Below are 11,915 nucleotides of genomic sequence, written 5' to 3'. Positions count from 1 at the left end.
TGACTTCAAAAAAGAACTAGAGCTTGTCACCCTTTGTTACTTTACACTGCCCTTTAAATAGACTGATAGGCATTTTCAGCCTTTCATTCAAGATGCCCTCCAGCGTCTCTAAGGACATCTGCCTCACATCATAGCCCCTCACCGAGGCCCTCGCCTTGACATTAACCGGCACAATCTCCTCTCCACTGTTGAGGTCATTTCTTCCCACTGCAGCATATGTGGGGAAAAAGCGCTTCACAGACTCAGGAAGGCTGGATTTGTAGGATGGACAGCAGTAGGCAGACCACATGTACTCAGGAACAGACACCCTGTTATTGATCCAGCGGGGTTCAGAGTTATAAGGCATGGCTCCGGTGATAACATACATCGACCCGTTGCAGAAGGCCTTGAATCTTTTTAACACCTGATTCTCCAGAACGCTCCAGGGGCCGGAGTTTGAGCCTGCTCGCTGAGGGACAATGTTAGTCAGGGTGAAGGTGGCCTCACGGTCTTCTTCTGTCTTCTGGTGCAGGCTGGGATTGAGATGGCCTTTGGTGTAGCTGGAGTTCTTATAGTCCTGAAGCACCGCCTGGCTCTCAATCACATTCTGGTCCACGGGGGTTTGAAAGTCTTTCATCTCTGAGCTGGCACGGGAAAACGCCAACTTTATGACCAAGAGAGAGAAGGACATGTCACAGTTTAGAAGCTATAAAAGAGTATTTTGCTGCTTAGTGATCCTCTATATTATGAGTCTGTGGGTATGGGTGTGTGACTGATTCACTGACATGTGTAGTTTGCAAAATATAAATGAAAATGGAACTTAGCTCACCAGAGAAACAATAATGTGTGTGACAGCATTTTTTACAGTTTGAGAGAGGGTTCTTCTAATTCTGCTGGAAGGTAATGGCAAAAGTCACAGTGAACCTTCAGTTAAACAAAAACTTCTAGTGTTCCCTGTCTCAATGTCTTGTGTAAAACATAAACACAAATTCCCATTACGTCTACATGGGAATTGTGGATTTTTGTGAAATCTGACTTATTTAGACTCACTTAACTATACAATAATGCCTTGATAGAAAAGAAAAACAGTGAATTCCTGAACCAAAGACAGCGATATTCTGTTGTAGAATAACAATACCCAAGGAAGAGCTTGGCTTTACTCTTTTTTCCTGCTAATCTATATAATCACATTGTGCACTGAGTTTCCAGTTTATTAGGAACGCCTAGCTAAAACTAATACAGTGTAATATAACCGTCCTGCAATAAATCCTCCCGTCATGAAGGTTATAATGTTCAGTTTTTTGTTGAAACTGTTTTAGAGAAGTGTTGATTCAACTTTATGATAATTTTACAGGATGTAGTTTGTGGTGCTGTTGAACTGTATTGCATTATACAGAGAGGTGTTTCTGTTATTTAGCCTACCCTGGTTGATATAAATGGGGTGGATAAAATAACAGAACTATACTTGTATAACAGTATAACACAATATAATTCAACAGCATCACAAACTCTAAAATGACTATACAGTTGAATCAACACCTCTCTAAAACAGTTAATGCTCAACAGAGTACAGTTAGTCTTTAAAGAAAATGGCTGCTCTTGAGTGCCACACACAACTGTATTTGCAAGTCACACATTGACCACACTGACACTTATATTGAAAAGGAACTGCTAATGTTCTCTCTCTCACATTTACCATCACCACCTTACAGCCCCAAAACAAATTCATATTAGATGTACAAGCAAATGCAGAATGTTCATGTGAGACCTTCCATTTATGATTTGTATAGACACACTACAACAACACCTCGATAGAAGAACAAATGTGAATTAATTTGCTTACCTGTGGTTCATACTTCCAAATGTTGGGCCGTTTGCCATTTGCAGGACTGAGTATGTACGCAGAGTACAATGGTGCGCGATGCTCACGGTCATACAGGCTGGCAAAGTGGTACTGGTTTTTGTAACGCTGGCATATTGGCTGGTATTCTGCTGCATTGATACCCTGTGGTGGAGTTTTGTTATAGAAGAAATCAAGGCACTGGGAGAAGTTGTCACTGATCTCTCCAAGGACCGGTCCACCAAACCAGGGTAGGAGCAGAAGCAGAGCTCCCGTGGAGAACTGCAGCATCTTCCTTCGAGACATCCAGAAACCTGGCTGTATCTGTGCTGGAGAAAGAGATGCTTATTAGCAGACAGTGAACACACACTTCAGAAATACTCTCTGACCAAATCTGCAGGACAAACTAGTCTTACCAAGGTCTTTTCCTCCAAGCTGAGTAGAAAGATGTCGTTATTAGCGATGTAACCAAGCACTGACTTGCAGCTCTTCTGTTAAAAACTCTCTGTTCAGCCTTCGAGGTTGGTGGGATGGTCTCAGTATCAGCCCACAAACCACCACATAACCAAGCAGGTTACAGCTCTGCTCCTCACTTCTGTATTTTGTTATGACTTGGCTCAATGAGGGTGACATGAAGGGAGTCTACAAAAGAGATATATTTAAGCAAATGTCATTTATTTAAAATAAACCAAAATAAACACTATGCAAAATGAAAAGAAGCAGGGTGAATACCAGCTGGAGAAAAAGAGGAGAATGAGAGAGAGTGGGCCCTAAGTCTTTCAAAATTAAAAGGTCAAATGCCTTTTTTATTTTTATTTTCAAATTGTTAAAAAATTGTAATTTACTTTTCATTTTGACCTAAATATTGCTTGCATAAATGGAAAATCAGGTTACATTGTCAATATTGCATTTTAATTTTCGAATTTTAATTAACATTTGAATATTGTCCAGTGTACAATGGGGTACAACTTTGAAAATTGAAAAATGTCAAGCAGCTTTTCATTTTCATTTTAATATTGCCATAGTACGCCCATACAAGTATGTGAAATTGAAAATTGGATTATTGCATTTTCATTTTTACTCAAAAACACATACTTATGTGGAAAAATATAATGCTATTGTGGAATTCCATCATCATTTAATTAAGTCCACTATAGGCTTCCATAGAAGTTACTGAATAGGCCTATTTCACGATATCGCGTAACTTTACGCTCTTTTATAGGCCAGTTTCCTTTGGCGCAAACCGGATGTTGGGACAAACCTCTTCCGGTCACAGAACGAGCCAAACACGCAGTCAAAACAATGGCAGAGTCTGGACGCAGCCAGGCATGCAGCCTGCCTTTTTGTTCAAATTCGAAAAAGAAACAGCCTTATTTGTTATTCCACAGCTTTCCCACCGATGAACATTTAAAATGGAGGTGGGTTTTATCCACAAGAAGAGACGATGGAGAAGAATTTAGTGTGAGGAGAGGCAGTACGTTTGTCTGTGCTTTACACTTTCAGGAGGATGAAGTCCTTGCCCACCAAGAGTCTGGTCGCAAATATCTGAAACCGCAGGCTGTCCCCTCCAGATTTCTGTGGAATAACTGGGGAGAAAATAAACCACGCCAGACATAAATGGCAAAAATAAGTGTTTGTGATGTGGAGGGTGTTGATGCGGCATTTCTGTTGCAGGAACACGACTACCGCCCTCCTCCAGGTGCGTGTAGTATGTTGCTGATGAATTACATAAATACAGCGGCCACTGTAGTCTCCGAGAGTCGATGGAAATTGAAATAACGCTGTAGATGTAGCTAAGATAATGTTAGAAAAACATGGCAACCTAATGTTTGCAATATAAAGCAGCGTCTAGCATATGCTAGCATTAAGGCAGGGGTTTTGTCAATTTATACATGTTACTTTTCCACTATTTAATAATAGCATGTGGGTATTTAACTCCTGAAATAGATGTAACAAAAGGTCATAAATGGTGGAATGTAACTAAGTACATATTAACTAAAGTAAGTAGAATTTTAATCAGTTAGTTGATTGACAAAAAATGTAATGGCAACTATGCTGATAATCGTTCATGGGTTCAGCTTCTTGAATGTGAAGATTTGTTGCTTTTCCTTTTAATTATTTTAACTTATTGTTAATAATGTTGAGGTTTGGACTGTTGGTTGGACAAAACAAGCACTGTGAAGGTGTCACTTTGGGCTCTGGGTCATTGTGACAGCGTTTCTCACTATTTTCAGAATTTTTACAAACCAAACAATCAATCGATTAATGGAGAAAATAATCAGCAGATTAATCCATATTGGAAATAATCATTAGCTGCAACAGTCATGGGGGACATTTTTCCACTTTGAGTACTTTTACTTTTAATACTTTAAGTACATTTTCCTGATTATACTTACATACTTTTACTTAAGTAACATTTTCAATGTAGGACTTTGTAACAAGGGATTGTAACAAGTAAGTATTTTCACAGTGTGGTATTAGTACTTTTACTTAAGTAAAGGATCTGAATACTTCCTCCACTACTTGAAAAGTTAAACTAGCCACCATTTAGGTTTCCAAATAAGGAGTTGGAGAAACTGGTGTCAAGCCTTGCCCCCTCTGGACCCCTGGATAGATGGTGTATGTCTGATGAAGACTTCGAGTATTTCACAAGGTTCTCATCCAAACACATCTCTTTTGTTTTCTGGAGATCAGTTGAGCCCACTGCATCCAGGATTGTGTACTGATCCAAAGCAAGGAAGATTGGAAATACCACTGTAGAGAAAGAGGTCATTAGGCCAAGACCCAGGTGTAAACTGCAGCTTATTGATGAGTTCTTCATGTTTTGCCTGTGTGTCGCTGTTGGCCTTAGGGAGAGAGTTTTGGCAGAGATATTTGGAGTGAGCTCTTTTACAGTGAGTAGTATTTTAATCACATGGTCCAATTACTTGTACCTTTTATTGGGATCCATTCAAATCTGGATGACGCAGGAGCAGGTGAGATGAGCAATGCCTGTGAAATTCCAGCACTACAACCCAAATGTTAGGGTCATTGTTGACTCCACAGAGTTCAGATGTGAGAACCCAAAAGCAGTTACCCTCCACTCTGAAGCATTCTCCACATACATCACCTTCAAAGCTTTAATTGGAGTTGCACCCTGTGGTGCAATCACTTTTGCATCCAAATTATTCACTGGCTCAATCTCCAACAAGGAGTTGACAAGGCAGTCAGGAATGTTGGAGTTACTGCAGCCAAGGGAATGAGGTTACGGCAGACAAGGGCTTCCTCATTGAGAAACTATTGGAGGATGTTGGGGCCAAATTGATCATCCCACCTTTCAAGCACCAAAGCCAGTTCAGCTGAGAGGACCCAGGCCATAGCCAGACTCCGTATTCTCATTGAGCGAGCAATTCGGCGGATAAGAGAGTACCACATTTGGGATTTACCAGTTCCCCTCACCTTGGCAGGCATAATTAATCAGATATGGTCCTGCTGTTGCATGATGGCGAATTACCAGGGTCCTCTAGATCTTGAAGGGGAGGACAAGTGAGTGAGCACGCAGCCAGCCTGCTATTCTTGCTTCTGGTGCAGCCAAAATCAGTCACCTTGTATCCAGTCAGTACATTTATATGTTTGTATTAATAATTCACTCATGTTTAAAACCAGTGGCGTTTATCTGAACATATAATTGACAGCTTGGTTTTATCTGTGGTCAGATCATTTAAAAAAAAAACACATTTTCATTCACCAGAAGGGTCTTTATTTCATCCATTTCAATTTTATTTTATTGGAAAATCCTGTTTCAACATGTTTCAATATGACATTGACAAGAGGGGAAACATGTTCATTTTGCCAAATCATATTAATCAAAAATAATCATTTCAAACTATCATGAGAGAAGACAGCATATTAATCAAACACTTTAAACTAGGAGGGAGTTTATAAAGATAGAGGGGATCTCTGGTTAAGTATTTGAGTCTGACGAGACACTGGGGGGGGCTCACAAAGGGGCCCCGAGTATAATGGATGAGATGTGTGCAGGTTAATTAACAAGATCAGCAACAACCATCAGGAGGATCCTCTTTTCACCCATTTCAATCTTGAAAGTCTGAGTTGGCATCAACAGAAGGGAAAATATTAAATGGTAACACTTTACAAAACCATATTTATCTATATGTCTGCATATATGTATGTATATTGACCTTGGAAAGCATGGGGAAAGGTAATGGGGAGGGGAGCTTAGAATAGGAGATGTCACCTGTAACTTTATACCTATTCCTCCAACTGGAAAAATCTAAATAAAGTTTATTTAAAAAAAAAACATTTGTCTGAAATGTTCATTTTAAACCATCATGAGACGAGACAGATTGTAGGAGCTTCTAAAGAACAGGAAGAAGACTGGTAAAGACTTTAAGTCCCAATCCCACATTATAGTTGTAAACATATGTTCCAAGTACCTATTAGTATATTGTATTTTGATCATTTGTGTGCAGGTAAGTGAAGTGATTAACAACCGATTCAACAAGGAAGTATAGCTTGTCAGCTTTGTTACTGACACTGTACACGTACGCTCTCACATGCAAACACATCTGTCCAGTTAGAAAATGAACAGTTAAAATGCTGATCTTGCATGGCTGGAAGTTGAAGACTGTTAAAGGTGTAGTCTGTTATCTTTATCCAGAAATATAAAAGTTTTGAAACAACCATAGTGTGGCTGTATTCAAAAATATAACCCACACATATCAAACAAGGCAAGTGAAGAGGTCACTGCATGTACCACAGACCACTGCAATGAAATACAACTGTCATGTAAAAAAGGTTTTAAGTTATTCTGGAAAAAAGAGCTGAAAAATCAATAAACAAAAGTATTTTTTAATTGCAGAAAGGATGTTCAAATGTAATACTTGTAAGTTTGCTTTAATGGTTAGATCTACTTTATTTATTGTTTATTTTATTTTTATTCTGTTGTGGTGCGATGGTGATATTATAACTACATTTTTTACTATACAGAGTGTAAGATAAGATAGAAGATAAGATGAATGAAGCTTTGTGGCTTTCTTTCAATTTGTGCTGAAAAAGATTTGAAGATTTGCGGCAGCAAACAGTGACATCTGGTGGCTTTCAAAAGTTGCAGCAACTGTTCAAGACTGGGCCGAAGCATTACAAGGCCTCTGAGACTTTAATAGTTTTAGTCTCATATGTGTGAACAAAAGTTTAACAAGCCTGCGTGTTATTATTAAATATATAATACTTTTGTTCAGAAGTGCTGCATTAAATGTAGATGTTATTATGCAATATGTTAGAGTAAATCAATCGTAATAAATGCATTGTCTAAAAAACCTACATATAAAATATCTATGCTGACACAAAACATTAAAGGGACAGTTCACCCCCAAATCAGAAATACATACAAACAATCTAGATGGATAAATAGCACTACAGGTATGGGGAATAATATTTATTTTTGATTTTTGGGAGAACTGTCCCTTTAATGTTTTAAGGGACAGTCCAACTGGATGTTGCCTATTCCTAAATATATTTTTGTTTATTTAATTTACCACACAGCCACATAGTTTATATTAAATATTTAGTTTACAAACCCTAATCATTGGAAAAATTAATTTCAAGCCTTCATGAGATAATCATTATGTCCTGTTTAATCAAACACTCATTCAGTAATTAAACAGAGAGTTAGACCACACACTGGGGAGATGTGTTTTCCCCTTTGCTACTGACACTGCCCATGAAACAGACTGATGGGCATGGCCAGCCTTTGTGTCAGGATGCCCTCCAGCGTCTCTAAGGACATCTGCCTCACATCATAGCCCCTCACCGAGGCCCTCGCCTTGACATTAACCGGCACAATCTCCTCTCCACTGTTGAGGTCATTTCTTCCCACTGCAGCATATGTGGGGAAAAAGCGCTTCACAGACTCAGGAAGGCTGGATTTGTAGGATGGACAGCAGTAGGCAGACCACATGTACTCAGGAACAGACACCCTGTTATTGATCCAGCGGGGTTCAGAGTTATAAGGCATGGCTCCGGTGATAACATACATCGACCCGTTGCAGAAGGCCTTGAATCTTTTTAACACCTGATTCTCCAGAACGCTCCAGGGGCCGGAGTTTGAGCCTGCTCGCTGAGGGACAATGTTAGTCAGGGTGAAGGTGGCCTCACGGTCTTCTTCTGTCTTCTGGTGCAGGCTGGGATTGAGATGGCCTTTGGTGTAGCTGGAGTTCTTATAGTCCTGAAGCACCGCCTGGCTCTCAATCACATTCTGGTCCACGGGGGTTTGAAAGTCTTTCATCTCTGAGCTGGCACGGGAAAACGCCAACTTTATGACCAAGAGAGAGAAGGACATGTCACAGTTTAGAAGCTATAAAAGAGTATTTTGCTGCTTAGTGATCCTCTATATTATGAGTCTGTGGGTATGGGTGTGTGACTGATTCACTGACTTGTGTAGTTTGCAAAATATAAATGAAAATGGAACTTAGCTCACCAGAGAAACAATAATGTGTGTGACAGCATTTTTTACAGTTTGAGAGAGGGTTCTTCTAATTCTGCTGGAAGGTAATGGCAAAAGTCACAGTGAACCTTCAGTTAAACAAAAACTTCTAGTGTTCCCTGTCTCAATGTCTTGTGTAAAACATAAACACAAATTCCCATTACGTCTACATGGGAATTGTGGATTTTTGTGAAATCTGACTTATTTAGACTCACTTAACTATACAATAATGCCTTGATAGAAAAGAAAAACAGTGAATTCCCTGAACCAAAGACAGCGATATTCTGTTGTAGAATAACAATACCCAAGGAAGAGCTTGGCTTTACTCTTTTTTCCTGCTAATCTATATAATCACATTGTGCACTGAGTTTCCAGTTTATTAGGAACGCCTAGCTAAAACTAATACAGTGTAATACAACCGTCCTGCAATAAATCCTCCCGTCATGAAGGTTATAATGTTCAGTTTTTTGTTGAAACTGTTTTAGAGAAGTGTTGATTCAACTTTATGATAATTTTACAGGATGTAGTTTGTGGTGCTGTTGAACTGTATTGCATTATACAGAGAGGTGTTTCTGTTATTTAGCCTACCCTGGTTGATATAAATGGGGTGGATAAAATAACAGAACTATACTTGTATAACAGTATAACACAATATAATTCAACAGCATCACAAACTCTAAAATGACTATACAGTTGAATCAACACCTCTCTAAAACAGTTAATGCTCAACAGAGTACAGTTAGTCTTTAAAGAAAATGGCTGCTCTTGAGTGCCACACACAACTGTATTTGCAAGTCACACATTGACCACACTGACACTTATATTGAAAAGGAACTGCTAATATTCTCTCTCTCACATTTACCATCACCACCTTACAGCCCCAAAACAAATTCATATTAGATGTACAAGCAAATGCAGAATGTTCATGTGAGACCTTCCATTTATGATTTGTATAGACACACTACAACAACACCTCGATAGAAGAACAAATGTGAATTAATTTGCTTACCTGTGGTTCATACTTCCAAATGTTGGGCCGTTTGCCATTTGCAGGACTGAGTATGTACGCAGAGTACAATGGTGCGCGATGCTCACGGTCATACAGGCTGGCAAAGTGGTACTGGTTTTTGTAACGCTGGCATATTGGCTGGTATTCTGCTGCATTGATACCCTGTGGTGGAGTTTTGTTATAGAAGAAATCAAGGCACTGGGAGAAGTTGTCACTGATCTCTCCAAGGACCGGTCCACCAAACCAGGGTAGGAGCAGAAGCAGAGCTCCCGTGGAGAACTGCAGCATCTTCCTTTGAGACATCCTGCACAATAGAGCAGCAGCCCGGCTGTATATTCGTCTGCTGGAAAGAGATACCAGCGAACACAGACTTTGTTGACAGAATTCCTCTCAGACACAGCTCCAGAGTTAAATGAACCCTACATTTACTTTGTGTCCACTCAGCGTTTGGAGTATAGGCGTTTGTGAGCTGTTTCTGAGGTTTCCTCTTATATATGCTCACAGAAGTAACCCTCTGGGTGACAGTTTTGACCCACCCACTACCCCCGTTTGCTGTGAAACTTCCCCTGTTAACCAGCAGTCAGGCTGCCTTCTGGGAAACAATGGCTCTGCATATTCTTTAGTCATCAGTCAGCTGAGGTAGAGACCATCTTGTTTCAAGTCTTTGGTCCAGGAACTGACAGTGTAGTTTCTGGTTGCTGGCTGTTGTAAAAGTTGTCGTGTTGTATATGCCCCCTCCAGGACCAGTTTTTTATAGCTGGAAGGGCTACAGACCTCGTGAGGGGTTGCAGCATTTCCCTGCAGAGTGTCTGTCCACAGCTTTCTCACACTTTGCCTAAAATACTAAAGCATCATGGATGTACCTTGCATGACGCAGAGCTCTGTGTGGATTGCAGTGAGATGCAAACACTCATTTTCACTGTCAGTAGTCTGGCATTTATACGGAACTTGTTTGTTTGTTAACTGCTATAATTACACAAACAGTCACTATCAGTCTCTCCTCAGTTTCTGTGTGGTCTTGTACTTCTTCTGTCATCAAAACTTCCCTCATTGTGGGAACCAGAAATATTTTCTGGAAGATATAAAAGCTCCCATACAGCACTTCCATTATTTCTCAACTGTTATTTTACCAAAAGTTTGTGGCTTCTTTATTTCGTTATGTTCTTGATCTGTTAGTAGGAAAATCCTCAGTTTCAGTCCTTCTGCTGCAATTTGTCTGTATTGAGCACTTGAGAGATTGTAGACAGGATGTAAATATGAGGGAAACCAGAGTGATGTACAATACAAATAAAGGTCAGGAGGTAGATTTGCGACCATGATGTACATAGGGGTGGGCCGAACTATACCTAAAGTACTGACACTACCGCAGTCTTATTTTGAGTATCAATACTAGCTTCAATAGGACTGATACAAAATGTATCAATGTATATATCATGTTCTGGGCTCATGAACACACCTTTTGGTGTCACTCTTTGCTTCTTTGCTGCTGTTGTGTGCATGTGCACAGTGATCAATTTGTTAGTTCAAAGAATTCACACAAATTCAACATTTTTGTTATTAACCGTTAAAAGCTGTCTCGTGTTTTAACATGCATGTATGTGTAAGTTATTAACAGAGAATAGTAAAAAGAAATTACTCAGCTGTAATGTGTTTAGAAGCCAATTAATTATGCATTAAACTAATAAAAATGACATTACATTAGCCACTTGTATTGATATTGTTGATCCTGGCCCTGGTATTACTTAGCATAAAGCATCACCTTAGCATATACAATACAAATATGAACACTGCCTGAACATTTGGTGTTAAATTTATTGGCTGAGGAGAAATTTCAGGATTTGATCAGGCTTGTGTGAATATTGAATTTTATCTTTGAGTTTTGGGGGATGGACTGTTTATTATGGCCATCTAGTGAGCACTCAGAGACATGACACTCAGCAGCCTCACTGTCCAGGACACAGAACCTGATCATGGTCGGGTCAGTGAAACTAGACTGTGAATAATAACGCTGCATCTACAGTCACTGGGGATGAGTAACTTGTGGATGACCAGAAACTACAGTAGTTTCAGTTTCCACACACAGGACAGCTGCCGAGCCTTACTAAGGCACAGTGTGTAATTATTATGGTGGGGAGGGGGGGCTGAAGATTACATTTCATTTTATAAAGAAACAAGACTTATTTATATTTTCGTTGGACCCTGCTCCAGATGTCTGACTGCATAAAACGGACATTAGCTGCCTGTTTGATAGTGATGAGGAAAATAAAGCCCTGATACAGAGACAGGATTGACCCTCTGAATGTAAAACGCACCTTCATGACCCATTGCGCACGTGAAAGCTGTCTTTTAGATGTAACTGTCTCTTTTTTTTTTATATAATACATCTTGCAAGGTAAGACTGAAATAAAATATACTTACGGAGTAAGAAAAAAATAAAAGAGCCTCCTTGCTCTCCCAAAAGCAGCAAAATAAAACTTACAATACTCCCCATAGTACTAATACTTACTCACCTACTATCAGCTAATTTCCCTTCTTCTTCCTTGTTTTGTGTTTCTGACTCAGAGGTTGCAGGGTGTGTTTTGGAACACCTGGCTCACTTAGCC

The 11,915-nt window shown here is 39.6% G+C and overlaps 1 protein-coding gene across 4 annotated transcripts; it reads right to left on the bottom strand.

Moving 5' to 3' along the window:
- Nucleotides 1-11: 11 nt before the first annotated feature.
- Nucleotides 12-11,504, bottom strand: LOC122879790 (endonuclease domain-containing 1 protein-like). 4 transcript variants are annotated; one of them, XM_044204226.1, is made up of 3 exons: nt 9,557-11,504; nt 1,823-2,066; nt 12-643 (listed from the first exon to the last, which is right to left on the bottom strand). In XM_044204226.1, exons 1-3 carry the CDS (start codon nt 9,613-9,615, stop codon nt 17-19), a joined length of 930 nt encoding a protein of 309 aa, XP_044060161.1. In that variant the 5' UTR covers nt 9,616-11,504; the 3' UTR covers nt 12-16. The 4 variants fall into 4 exon arrangements, with proteins under 4 accessions (XP_044060161.1, XP_044060158.1, XP_044060159.1 ...); XM_044204223.1 differs by lacking the exon at nt 9,557-11,504 and adding an exon at nt 2,236-2,316 and having other exon boundaries at nt 1,823-2,148; XM_044204224.1 differs by lacking the exon at nt 9,557-11,504 and adding an exon at nt 2,236-2,313 and having other exon boundaries at nt 1,823-2,143.
- Between the last annotated feature and the right edge of the window lie 411 nt (nt 11,505-11,915).

Source organism: Siniperca chuatsi, linkage group LG8 (genome assembly GCF_020085105.1).
Source record: "Siniperca chuatsi isolate FFG_IHB_CAS linkage group LG8, ASM2008510v1, whole genome shotgun sequence".
Classification (NCBI taxonomy): Eukaryota; Metazoa; Chordata; class Actinopteri; order Centrarchiformes; family Sinipercidae; genus Siniperca; species Siniperca chuatsi.
Note: the sequence above shows the minus strand (reverse complement) of the source record. Positions and strands in the feature narration are given on the sequence as shown.